The sequence below is a fragment of the Sus scrofa genome, chromosome 17 (assembly GCF_054392235.1).
Source record: "Sus scrofa isolate SSC_HxYL_T2T_F1_AM1 chromosome 17, Sscrofa_HxYL_maternal_Yorkshire_Landrace_v2.0, whole genome shotgun sequence".
NCBI lineage: Eukaryota > Metazoa > Chordata > Mammalia > Artiodactyla > Suidae > Sus > Sus scrofa.
Window position 1 is genome coordinate 29,338,564 of NC_139399.1, and position 13,894 is coordinate 29,352,457.

Below are 13,894 nucleotides of genomic sequence, written 5' to 3' on the forward strand. Positions count from 1 at the left end.
CACAGCAACAACAGATCCTTAACACTCTGAGCAAAGCCAGGGATCGAACCTGCATCCTTGTGGATACTATTCGGGTTCATTACTGAGCCACCACGGGAACTCCTCCACATCACTTCAAGTGGGATGCTTCTAGGCATCACTGGATGATGTCTTAGGCCAGTACCCACCACACAGGTCACATGGACTCTACCTCGGTGATTTAGTAAGCTTTTTCTGAATGACCCACCACCCCCTTTTTATGAGTCTAAAGAAAATATAATCTTCACTGGTGGCTTTTTATCACAGTGGTTGTTTCCTTTAACGAAATCTGGTCTGGGGGCTTCACACGGGAGGCAATGAGTGTGTTCACTTGTGCATAGAACCAGCTACATCTGGACATGCCTGCTGCGAACATGTGATTGTTCCAGGCACATCTGGAGAGTTTACTAAGAGATCTTGGAGGGAGCAGCCACTGCTTCTCATCTCAGCATCCTCTCCAGTTCCACCATGCTGATGCCCAGGAAAAAATGGGAGGGACAAAGGCAGCTGATGGGAGGGAAACAGGTCCCCCTCCCTCATGCCAGGCAGTAGTTTCAAACATCTGCTTGGCCAAGTGGTTGGAAAACCATTTCTTAGAAGAAAATCAAAGTTTGGAAAAATTCCTTTTTGGGAAGTGGGGAGAAATAGATGTGGTCCCTTGGGGCTGGTGAGGTGTGAGCACACTCTTTGCTTTGGGTGAGGGTCAACCAGCTGTCCGCCCACCAACTGCATAACAGGCTGAGGAGCTCAGTGGCCTGTGTTTGCCTCAGAGGCATTCAGAGTGAACTCCTTGGAAACAGCAGCCTGGGAGGCTGGCACAGGGCCCACAGTTCAGGTGGTAACATGTGTGGACTGCATGCATGCCAGGCCTGCATAATAACAATCACCATGACCTGCTGCAAATGGAGCGCACCCCTTCTCTGCAAGGCACACGTCTGGGGCTCTGTGCTTGGCCCTGGCAGATGCCCCAGGGCTGGAGGAAGATTTGGACCAAGCAGGAAAAAGCACTTCAGAGTAGAGGTGCTGCAGAAAGCTTCATGCTTTAGTGATCAAGGACTTAGCACAAGAGCCTAAGCTTTCCTTTCTCTTACCCTTAGGATCTTGAATGGGTCCCCCAACCTCTCCAGGACTCCGTGTCCTTATTTTTGAAAAGGGGAAGTTAGTCTAGATCATCTTCCAACCTCCCCTACAGCTCTCACACTCCCAGGCCCCCTAATCTGGTCTGCTTCTCCTTTTTCCACACTATTCATCAACTTCTTATTTACTGTGTAATTTACCCATCTTGTATGTTTATTGATTATGATCTGAGTCTTCTCATGAAAATATTAGTGCCACAGGACAGAGACCTTTGAACTAGAATTGTGCCTGGTACATAATAGGGTCTCAGTATTTGTTGGATGGATATTGAGTGATGGCCCCAAAGGACAATTTCTAGCTTTACCACTATGTATCAGTTATCGAATGCTGTGTAACAAACCATCTTGAGACTTGGGTAACATGGTGGCAGCTGTGTGTATTTCTCATGATTCTGTGGCTCAAGAGTTCAGGTGGGGCCCCACTGAGCAGCTCCTCTACTGCCAATGGTATCAGTTGCATTCAGCTGCCCACTGGGAAGTGCTGGAAGGTCCAGGAAGGCTTCATTCCCATGTGTAGTGTCTTGGTGGCCCTTCATGTGACTCCTCTCTTTGCATGAGAAGTAACTGGTCATTTTGGAAAAATTCCTACCATACTATTCCGTGGTTCCATGCTCTGCAAATGCCTGCCTTCTCAATAAGCACTTACTTGACACCTTCTAAGGGTCAGGCCCTGGCCATATGTCCAAAACCTCAGATAGAGTCGCTGCCTTCACAAGGCTAGTCCCTAAAATGAACCTGTAAGCCTTCTGACACCAGCTGGCATCTGACCCCCTCCAACAGCAAGGACAATGGAGATGAACAGTTGACAGGCAGCTTGACTTGGGGGGATGGTGGGACTCTTTGGGTAAGGCCAATGACCACATCCCTGGTTCCCTTTCCCTTCCAGATTCTACCGATGGTGAAGGCGACTGGAGTCTGTGGTCTGTGTGCAGTGTCACCTGTGGGAACGGCAACCAGAAACGCACCAGGTCCTGTGGCTATGCATGCACTGCAACAGAATCCAGGACATGTGACCGTCCAAACTGCCCAGGTGGGGGTATGCAGAAGTGTGGCTCCACATTCAAGGAGAAGCTTTTTTTTTTTTTTTTTTTTTTGTCTTTTTGCCCTCTCTAGGGCTGCTCCCATGGCATATGGAGGTTCCCAGGCTAGGGGTCGAATTGGAGCTATAGCCGCTGGCCTACGCCAGAGCCACAGCAACGCGGGATCTGAGCTGTGTCTGCGACCTACACTACAGCTCATGGCAATGCCGGATCCTTAACCTACTGAGCAAGCCCAGGGAACAAACCCGCAACCTCATGTTCCTAGTCAGACTCGTTAACCACTGCACCACGACGGGAACTCCAAGGGGAAGCTTTTCTTAAAAAGATTTTTAATCTGTTAAAATCATTTTTAAAGGTTCCACCCCATTTACAATTATTACAAAATATTGGCTATATTCCCTGTTTGTTCAATACATCCTTGTAGCCTATCTTACAAGGTAGTGTATGCCTCCCACTCCCCGACCCCTACATTGCCCCTCCTGTCCTCTCCCCATTGGTAACCACTAGTTCTTTATGTCTGTGAGTCTGGAGAAGCTTTTAATTTATATTTTAAAATGTATAGAACTTGACTTTTAATAAGACAACCACTTGCCTAATAAGAATTCTGACCAGACTGGAGCGACAAGAGATGAGTAAAGAGCTTAGTGGATGAAACAGTGTGTTTTCTGAGTTTTAGACACAATTGCAGTAACCCGTGACCTAGAAGACAGTGCCACCATGTACTTAATTTAAAGGGTGGACTCTGGTTAATTTGGGCCTTTGATGTGGGATTGGTTCTACCTTAAAGAGACACATGAAGACAGACGTTCATGGTCTAATAAGGAAGCCGGGACCAGGGGCTTAACAGCCATCTATAGAAAAAGCACATGTTGGCCAGAGAGTTGCCAAAGGCTCCCAGGGGAGCAAACTGGGGCAACTTGGTAGTTAATTATCAATTTAAACTGCATTGTCGGCATTCAGAGACTTAACTCATTGCAAACTTGAGGAGAGGCCATATTTCAGTGAAAAATCACTGTGACTGTCTGTAGCAGTGGTTCTCAAACCAACAGTCTATGTCTTTATGGCCCACACATTTTTAAAAGGTTGTGAAGGAGGAGGAAGAAGAGAGAGGAGGAGGAAAAATATGCAACCAAGACCGTGTGTGAAATGAACAATCAGAAATAGATCATTCAGGAGTTCCCACTGTGGCTCAGTGGGATCAGAAACAGATTCACAGACATAGTAAGCAAACTTACAGTTACCAAAGGGTAAAGGGGGGTGGTGGGGAGGGATAAATTAGGAATTTTTGATTAGCAGATACCCACTACTATATATCAAATAGATAGATAGTAAGGACTAGAAATACATAGCACAGGGAACTATATTCAATATCTTGTAATAACCTACAATAGAAAGAATTTGAAAAAAGAAAAAGTATAGGAGTTCCCATTGTGGCTCAGTAGTAACGAATCCTAGTATCCATGAAGATACTGGTTCGATCCCTGGCCTCACTTAGTGGGTTAAGTATCCAGCGTTGCCGTGAGCTGTGGTATAGGTTGAGGACATGGTTTGGATCCTGCATTGCCGTGGCTATGGCATAAGCTGGCAGCTGTAGCTCTGATTCAGCCCCTAGCCTGGGAACTTCCATATGCCATACATGTGGCTCTCTCTCTATATATATGAATCACTTTGCTATACACCTGAAATTAACACGTTGTAAATCACCTGTACTTAAGTTTTCAAAAAAGAAAACTTTTTTGCTCTCAAAGCCTAAAATATTTACTTTCTGACCCTTTACAAAAAAGTTTACCAACTCCTGGTCTGTAGTTTTCCACCTACCATGTCTTCCACATGGCCAGGGAGAAAACCAGCCTAAAATACTGCCTAGGACTCTTCCAAAAAAAACATGCATTCCAAGTGATTCCTCTGAAAGACATTTTGGAGACAGAACATTCATTTCCTACACCCCAGGCTTCCTTTTTCTACCCCTCGAACCTCTGCTCTCAAAGCATAAGGCTGAGATTTAGAACAAAAAGTGGAAGAGCAAAGGAGTTTCTGCTGAGAGAGAGGATCGGATTGGGCTGGTGGATGATAACAAGGGGCATGCGCAGAAAATGGGGCCAGTGTACAAAAGGAGGCCATTCTGATCCCCGTCAGCCTTGCAGATGGGTTTCCGAAAATGCAACGACCATCAAGGGGTTTTTCCTGACCTTTCCCATGCTCATCATAATGAAGCTGGGTTAGAAGTCCAGAGGGATGGGATTTGGGTGGGTAGACATGAACCAGTAAATAATAATAATTGAGACGGGAGAAGAGGAAGAGGGTAGGAAGGAAATGAAAGAGAGAAGGAGAGTATGAAGAAGAAGAAAATGACCAAGATAAGATGAAACCCCCAAAATGAAGATAAAGATGAAGGGAAGATAGGGAAGATGAAGATGAAAAAAAGATGATAATGAAACTCTTGAAGACTGGACATTTGAATATTTAAGTATCAAGCACCTTTCTGAGGTCTTTGCATGTGTTATTTCGTCTAATCCTCACCATAACCTTGTAACTAGGTATTTATGATGGTACTCACTGGCAGCTGTGGACACTGGGGCACACAGGTTAACTTGCCAAGAGCCACACAGGCAGCAAGTGATTCATCTGGGATTTGAATACAGGCGGTCTGATTCCATAGTCTGTGTTCTTAACTATTCAATGCCTTCACCTCTACCAAAGGGAAGGGTATCAGGCTCAGCCACACATGGATAATACGGGCAGTATTTCCTCTTTTTTTTTTCTTCCTTTTCTTTTTAGGGCCACACCTGTGGCATATGGAAGTTCCCAGGCTAGAGGTCAAATCGAAGTTGCAGCTGCCGGTGGCCTACAACAGCTTGTGCAACGCCGGATTCTTAACCCACTGAGCCAGGCCAGGGATCAAAATCTGCATTCTCATGGATACTAATCGGACTATTAACCCACCGAGCCACAACGGGAACTCCAAAGATTTTTGTTTTGGGGTTTTTTTTTAAGGCCACACAGAAGTATTTACTGTCAGGGCTTGGGGGCTTGCTTTCTCTTCCAGAGCTGCATCCAGAACCGAGGCAGTAGACCCAGAGATCTTCTTAGGAGGTATCTTCTCTGCTGCTTTTTTTTTTTTTTTTTTTTGGCCACACCCAAGGCATTCAAGAGTTCCCAGGCCAGGGAACGAACCCTCTCCACAGTAACGACAATGCCAGATTCTTAACCTCTAGGCCACTGGGGAACTCCTCTGCCGCCATTCTGAATGTTTCCTTCTTGTCTTCTCTCACCACTGAGAGCAGTATGGCCAGCAGCCCTGTTCATACGTTTTCTTCTCATCTGACCTGGCCCTACCTCCATCCTTTCTGCCTCTCTGTTCCTGACTTTTCCAGCTTTTCAGGGCTCCCTTGAACATGGAGGAGCTCCTTTTCAGGATCTCTTTCCTTTTTGGATGTATCAATTCGCAACATTACTGCAAGTCTCATGGGGCATACAGTCTCCCTGGCCTGACAGTAATTACACTGTAGAAGTTTTGTCCCTCAGCCAACCAGACAAACAAGTTCTAGGGCCCTCACATAAAGTCAGAGGGAGCCCCTTAAAGGAAATCAAGTCATGCCTAGCAGGATGGCCAAAGTTCTCCAACCAATAGTCCACAGTCACTGCCCCTTCCTCTCCTCACTGCCTCCACTTGCACAAGATTCCTGTTTTCAAAGGAAACTGGGGTGGGGGTGGACCTTTGGGAGGAAGAAGGAGCCAGGAAATTTGAAGTAAGCGAAGCTCGGTTCCTCAGAGCAAGCAATGACAAGCCCAACTTAATTCCTACTTTTTTGTAATAAATTTTATTGGAGTATAGTTGACTTAGAATGTTGTGTTAGTTTCAGGTATACAGCAAAGTGAATCAGTTATACATATGAATTTATCAATCCTTTTTTCCCATATAGGGTATTATAGAATATTGAGTAGATCTCTCTAAACTCACAGATTTTGAAATCAATCTTATGGCTACCAAAGGGGAAACCGTGGAGGGCCGGGAGGGTTAAATTAGGAGGTTGGGATTCATACACACAAGGTACTATGTAACAAATAGATAATTAACAAGGATCAGCTTATTCTTTTTGAAGCATCGTCAGCAATGCTGGAGGAGTCCCTGCCTATGAGCGATCATGTCTTACCCTATGGACTGCTGCTTCCTCCAAATGAGCTAGACAGATACCTGGGGGGGAAACGGCGGTCAGCAGCGCTTTCTTGACACATAACTCATTTAATTGATTCAATGCTATGAGGTGGGTCATTTGGCCTTCCCCATTTACAGGTATGAAAACAGAGCCACACAAAGCTTCCTTGGCTTGCCCAAGGTCACACAGCTAGTAATGATTTGAACTCAGCAAGCCAGTCATTAAGACTGGTGTGGACCCCTAGACACGTTGTTAACCACCGTACTCTATGGCTTCTGGTTTATTTTGCTACCCCGACATCACCAGACAGCACCATCCTTAAATTTGTCTCCACCCCCAAAACCCCCTTCCTGGGCCCAGGAAGTGAGTTCCTTAGGCATACCCAGGCACATTTGGACCTGATCTCACCTTGCAAAGGGTATCTGGGCTTTAATATATTTTATGCTCTGCTACCTGCTTTTTACAGTTTCCTCTGTTGGCAAGTTTCTGCCCCATGAGTCGTAATGAATACAAAAAAGGCTTTGTTCAGGTGTATTTTTTTTTTTTTAATTTGCCAGTGATGGGGGAGGGTAACTTTTTTCCATAGAACTAGGGGAAAATGAGCTCCTGTCCTTATTTAGGAATTGAAGACACCTTCAGGACAGCTGCCACCGAAGTGAGTCTGCTGGCAGGAAGTGAAGAGTTCAATGCCACCAAACTGTTTGAAGTTGGTAAGAAGGGTTTATTTTCTTTCTCATCCAAATATTGAGTCTGTGTTTTGGAGATTCCTTCTGCCTCTGCAAGGCCATCCTTGGATCCATTTAAATACTTCATTTGCCCCTTATGGTGTCCAACTCTCTCAGTGTCTTTCTTGCTCATTGAATCCCCCTCCTGCACCAGACAGAGCCCAGCTGCCCTACTGTGTCCCCTGCCAGCAACACAGCCTCCACAGCACGCGGGTAGGACCACCCTTCCCCTAGCACGGGATCAGTCTACACTGGGGCCTCAAGCCTCATGGAATCTCTTCTCACAGCCCTCACTGAGTGCCCCCCAGTGAAATCAAGAAGTGATGATGTCAGTTGTCCAGCAGAGGCACAGAGGGAAGGAAGGGAGAGAAAGAAAACTGTCTGAACATTATGCCAGCTCCCCCACCCACACGAACCTTTTGGAAATCTTTGGTACATCCTTCTACTTGTCCACTAGAAAGTCCTAGAACAAGTACAAAAGACATGGACCAAAAGAAAATGAAAGTGCCTACTCAGGTGCAAGGGGAAACCTGGTTTTTTAAATATAGCTCCGTGTGCTCCTGGCTGTAATTCTGTATTGAAGAAAGGTAAGGCATCTTCTGCCTGGTTTCTTTTTACTGCCCCCCACCCCAAGCTCTTTCTTAGCCTCTTCACTTCTGCCCTCCTCAGCCAAACTGGAGTCCGTCTGGAAATTCCATCACCCAGGGTTTCTGCCTCAGTCCCTCATATACAACCAAACTGCCTTTAGCAGAAGCCTTTTGCAAACACAATGCATGTGATTTAAAAAAACAAAGCAAAACAAGACTAGGAGTTCCCATCATGGCTCAGTGGTTAACAAACCCAACTAGTATCCACGAGGATGCGGGTTCAATCCCTGGCCATGCTCAGTGGGTTAAGGATCCAGCGTTGCTGTGAGCTCTGGTGTAGGTCACAGATGCAGCTCAGATCTCAAGTTGCTGTGGCTGTGGTATAGGCTAGCAGCTACAGCTCTGATTTGACCCCTAGCCTGGGAACTTCCTATGCTGCAGGTGCAGCCCTAAAATGACAAAAGACAAAAAAAAAAATTTAATTTTAAAAATCTAAAGACTCAGTTTGGGAATTTTGCATAAGACAGTAAAGCAGTAACACGTTTTTGAGAAGCGAGCTCCTCAGCCCTCATGTCCTGCCCCACAGGCAGGCAGCTGCTTGTCCTTTCACAGGGGATGGGGCTGGTTGCACCTAGTGGGCAGGTGAGGACACACATGGATGAAGAGGGATGGCAAATCAGCTAGACACTCAAAGAGGCAACTGAGGAGCATTTGGTGAGGGTCTGTTTGTAGAAGTGTGAGCAGCTAGACAGAAACCAAGAAGAGATTGTACAGAACCCTGGGGGCTGGCAACAGTGGGAAGGCCTTACCACTCACTGGTCACCAAGGGACCGGAGGAAGGGAGTGGTTACTAGAACCACAGAGAGGCTGTGTGGAGAGGGTTACCTGACGGCACTCCCTACTCTCGGGAGGATGTAGCCAGCCCATAACAGTGAGGGAGGAGCCTCAGAGACAATACCCTGACCTCACCCCTCCCTTCGGCTTCCCATTGGCTCACCCTGATTAGAAGGCAGGGCTCAGGGAGCCACTATTCCAGCCACGCAAGGAGAACTTCCAGGGCAAGAAGTGTTGAATGAGGGTGAGAAGGACAAGTGGAAGATACCAGTAGAGATGAGAAAAGCTTGACTGACACAAGGTCAAGTTTCTTTTCCTTTCCTTTTTTTTTTTTTTTTTTTTTTGCTTTTTAGGGCCTAACCTGTAGCATATGGAAGTTCCCAGGCTAGGGGTCCAATCAGAGCTGCAGTTGCTGGCCTACACCACAGCCATAGCAATGTGGGATCCTTAACCCACTGAGGTTAAGGGATCCAATCTGCATCCTCACAGATGCAGTATCAGGTTCTTAACCTGCTGAGCCACAATGGGAACTCCTCAATGCAGTCTTTGAATAAAGGATTTTTTTTTTTATTTGATAGGGATCTGGGCAGTATCCACCAGCTCCCATCAGGCACCTATGGGGGCTGTTGGACTTCTAACCGACCAACCATGCAGTCATGCACCCATGGGTGGGCTCTGGGGGCCAGAGCAATCTCTCAGGCAAAGAACCACAGGGGCTACTGGGGCATAGGGACATGGTGTGGGCAGGTTACCCACAACTTCTGGCTCAGTAAGTGGCAGTGGGTTAGATGAGGCATATCTGAGGAAGCCCACCTTGGTGGAATGTTGGGCATGCATTAAAAGGGGCAAAAGCAAAAAGTGCCACAGGTGCTAAAAAATGTCATTTCTATCAGTGCAAGCAGTGGGGGGCGGGGGAGTGCTTCTGTGACACCAGACTGGCCCTGAGGCTACACGGTGGCTTCAGGTTTCCTTCTCAAAGCTCATACAAAGAAAGCCTGTTGGGGGCACTTTGCTAGCTGGTGGCCTCCACCTGTTGCACCTGTGGATTTGCCATGACGTTCACTTCATGGTCACATACCTTCATCCCCTCGGGCTGAACTCTGCTGATGAGGGATAGGAGCCTGGCGAAGGTGCTGTCCCATGAGAAACTCCTCCCACAGGCAGCTATTGCTGGGGTGTCCCTTGGTATGGCCGAACCCTCTAAAGCTGCTCTGAGGCACTCGCTTGCATCCTCACAGATGCAGTATCAGGCACGTGTGCATTTTAAAGAAAATGATATTTTTTATTGTATATACAATTCAGTATTTTTAATACTGTAAAGGCCAAACACAGCACACCTTGGGGGTGGGGGGCAAGTTCTAGATTGACAAGGTCAGTAGCTTCTGGGCTAGATGTTAAATTCCCTAAAAGCAGGGATCACCAGCTTCTTCCTCTCTGAGGCTTCTTACATAGAGATTTGCACATAATGATTGCTTCCTGCCTAAAGTTAAGAGGTTAGACCACTAGCCTAGGGAAAACCAGTGAATGGCAGAAATAAAACTTCGTCCTATAAATATTGCACTTTCTACCACTCATTGCTTATTTAGAAAGAAGAGTCAAAATGGCCCTCTGAATTATTCATTTTGTTATGGGTGATAATGGGGTTATGGTTACCCAGGAACAAATACAAATATGACTTAATTATCCTCCTTTTTTTGTAGATACCTACTAAAATTTAGACATCATAGTATCATATTTATTTCCAAAAAATATTTTTAATGAGGGAAATTATAATGATGGTTGAGCCTAAATGATGACATTGGGTAGTCATTGTATAGTGTAGCCTCTCTCTAATTTTCAATGTATCTGAAAATCTTTCATAACATAAATTAAGGAGTTGGTGGAGCAGAGGAAGTTGTGAACAAAGTTCCCAAGTTCAAGGGTGGTGAGTATGTTCACCCATGGCCTGGGGCTTCCAGGGGCTGCCAGGGTGGACTCTGAAAAGGTTGACTTGAATCTCACTCTGCAGTTTTGCCAGTGGTGAGAGGGTTTCTCTGTGGCTTTTTTTCAGACACTGACAGCTGTGAGCGGTGGATGAGCTGCAAGAGCGACTTCCTAAAGAAATACATGCACAAGGTGATCAACGACCTGCCCAGCTGCCCATGCTCCTACCCCACCGAGGTGGCCTATAGCACGGCAGACATCTTCGACCGCATCAAGCGAAAGGACTTCCGCTGGAAGGATGCCAGCGGGCCCAAGGAGAAGCTGGAGATCTATAAGCCCACGGCCAGGTACTGCATTCGCTCCATGCTCTCCCTGGAGAGCACCACGCTGGCTGCCCAGCACTGTTGCTATGGCGACAATATGCAGCTCATCACCCGGGGCAAAGGGGCGGGGACGCCCAACCTCATCAGCACTGAGTTCTCAGCGGAGCTCCACTACAAAGTGGACATCCTGCCCTGGATTATCTGCAAGGGCGACTGGAGCAGGTATAACGAGGCCAGGCCTCCCAACAATGGACAGAAGTGCACGGAGAGCCCCTCAGACGAAGATTATATCAAGCAGTTCCAAGAGGCCAGGGAATATTAAAAGAGACGCCAGTTCTGATGTTGGTGACACAAACGCACTGCACTGATCGGCAGCCTGGCACAGTCCCTCTTTCCCACATGCGTGTATATTTGTATATACCATGTGAGTATTTGTCATAAGTTACACTAGGGGTGTGCACCAGGCCCTTGTGACTGCCATCTGACGCCACTGTGGCCGTCTGCAATGTCTACAGAACTCCTTGGAGCTCTTTCTAGGGATGATGTCCACAAGGCAGATGGGGACAAAGAAGCCGGAGGAGCAACCTGGAAGCCATAGGGGGTGGGATTCAACTCATACCCTGGATCCCTGTTTCCAAGAAAAGCAAAAGAGCAAAGAGACTGAAGTTGTAAACGTTATAAGCAGTTTTTATATATAACTTATTTAATATGAATGTGACTTATGCGTAACCTTTTCTCTGGAGTTGTCACCGTGAAACTACTTAATCACTTCCATGAGAATTCAGAAAGGGACTTAGGTAGGTGGAAGAGAAAGGGAATTTTGTAATAATGACTTGTTTAAAAAAAGAAATAATTCAATGGAAATATATTAAAACAAGGAAATGCCCACCTTAAACTAGATGTTACTTAGCTGTGAGGTACCTTGCTGAAATCTCAGCTTCCAAAATGCACTTGCCTCAGACTGCGTAGGGGGTGGATATATTTAGAAGCAAATCTGAGGCCTGGTTCTGGTTCTGGCTTTAAAATAAGGCCAATATTAGCACAATGCTATGATTCTACTAAAAGACACCCAGAATGGCAGGATTTCTGCTCATGCCTTAATAGGTTCAGAAGGCTTCAGTAAGGTCAGACATAAAAACAAGGAATAGCACTTTTTTCCAAATAGAAAAATACAAAACAATGGGGAAAAGGACATGAATCTTATTTCATCTATTTTCTTTTAATATCATCTTAATTTTTTTCTCCACCATTATATTCCTAGTAAATAAATATAAAAGAGAGGAGGAAAGCAATCCTCATTGTTTTCTGTTTTAAGAAAGGAAAAAAAAAACTGCATTATTTTTGTAAAGTATTTATTGAGTCATTTAGTCTTGTGCATCAAGCAATTGTAATATGACCTGGTCCTGTAGGGTAGAACTTAGAGCAAATAAAGAGTTGGTTCTTATGCAATCTTTACTTGCAGAACTCCAGGAAAAGAGATTATATAATAAAATCGTAAATAAAATGCTTTACCTGCAGTAAATGTGTTACCTGCAAACATTTATGATAGAAAGTCCATAAATAGCCCTGGTAAAGCAGGGTTTCAAGGCAAGAGAGAAGAAGGTTCAAACCAGGTGGGAATAAAAGGTCCATTGATTAACGTGATGGTGGGTGGTGTAAGTCATAGCATCTTTGGCACCAAGAACATTAAGAGGCTGAAACTTACTGATATGTGTGTGACTTTTTGCCCACCCAGAGCTAAGAAAGAGCTAAGAATAGCAAGCCAGAGCAAAGGCTTAAGACAGCCCAGATGAGCAGGACCACTCCTAGACAAAACTCTGCAATTATAGTCATAAGTAGATGACTTATTCTTTTTCCAGATGAGGAAACCAAAGCTCAGAGAGGACAGATCACATTGGACCCATCCTAGACCAGTGGTCCTTCTACTATCTCAAATTTTTGATGTCCTTCTATAGCTGGTGCCTTTGGTAGTCTGACCCAACCCTTAGGTTCTCTTAATAACAATCTTGTTTTTATGGAAAAGCTCTTATCAGTCATTTAAACTCTAGAATGAGTTATCCATGTATTGCCCACCCTCAGGATATTTACATTTAATATCTGTTTCTAATGATGGGATTAGAATCCTTATTCACATTTGAAGGGATTTTAGGCAACTGAACTGGTAAGGAGAAAATCAATAGGTCCATATATCACGGAAGCAGATTTGGTTCCAAATAATAGGGAAACCATTTTTGAGAAGAGAGTTGGTTGTGATGGAATGCATTGCCCTTTGGGATGGTGAGTTCCCTATCAGGACAGGTATTCAAGCAGAGCTGGAGATGAATACCATGAGAAGTTCCCTTTAGTGCTGAGGAGGGACAAAAATGGACAGCAGTAACCCCCATTATAAGTGTTCTATTAAGGGTAAGTGGAAAGTATTCTGGGAAAATAGAGGCAGAACTCAGGGAAGTACCTGCTGAGTTTAATGGGGGATTGGTATTTCATAAAACAGAGAAGAGGCAGAGGAAGTGGATGCATTTGGGGTACAAAAAAAGTTTGGACAAAGGCAAAGAGCTAGGCAAGAGCCTGGTGTTTTCTGAAAACTGGGGTGTTTACAGTGATGAGCCAGAGGGACAGGAATGGCAAATTATGGAGCCACATTTGAGGTGTTTTTGTTAAGGATTTAGCATGGAAAATTAAAGCTCTTTCTTACTAGAGTGAGAATGACTGATATGAGCAAGGTTCCAGTGGGTATTTGCCTCTTCATCTCAGACTTTACTGATACAATGAACTGAGAGTTGGAAGGTGGAGTAAATTGGGAGCTGGGGAGGGCTTTTGGGTTCTTTGCCTACGAGAACACTTCTAATCTCTCATCCATCATGCAGATGGTACCACCTCTCTGGAAATTTGCTGAACTCTAATCTGTCTCTATCAGGATGGGCTCATTTTCAATCCCAAAGCTCTCAGGGGCCAATGAGTTGTCCTCAGAAGTCCAGACCCCTCTTCTTAGGATGTCCAATAAGACAAGGAGATCCTTATCTCATTTGCCACAGGGCCCCAAATCAGTCTCAGGGTAACCTTAGGTAAGACCTTTATGGAAAGGGGATCCTGTGCTCAAGGGTCAGCTTTGCTCCCCCCCCCCCCACAGAGTAGGCTGTCTTCCCCTCACCTG

At 45.5% G+C, this 13,894-nt stretch overlaps 2 protein-coding genes across 9 annotated transcripts in view; one reads left to right on the forward strand and one right to left on the reverse strand.

Annotated features, from left to right (window-relative positions):
- Positions 1 to 12,260, forward strand: part of ISM1 (isthmin 1) — an 84,616-nt gene extending 72,356 nt beyond the window's left edge. For both annotated transcript variants that reach the window (XM_085003126.1, XM_001925000.6), the window contains 3 exons: positions 2,041 to 2,184; positions 6,972 to 7,061; positions 10,548 to 12,260. In XM_085003126.1, the coding sequence (XP_084859252.1) occupies positions 2,041 to 2,184; positions 6,972 to 7,061; positions 10,548 to 11,065 (752 nt within the window). In that variant the 3' untranslated portion in view covers positions 11,066 to 12,260. The remainder of the gene's footprint in view (positions 1 to 2,040; positions 2,185 to 6,971; positions 7,062 to 10,547) is intronic.
- Positions 1 to 13,894, reverse strand: part of TASP1 (taspase 1) — a 392,837-nt gene that overhangs the window by 58,530 nt on the left and 320,413 nt on the right. The window lies entirely within an intron of this gene.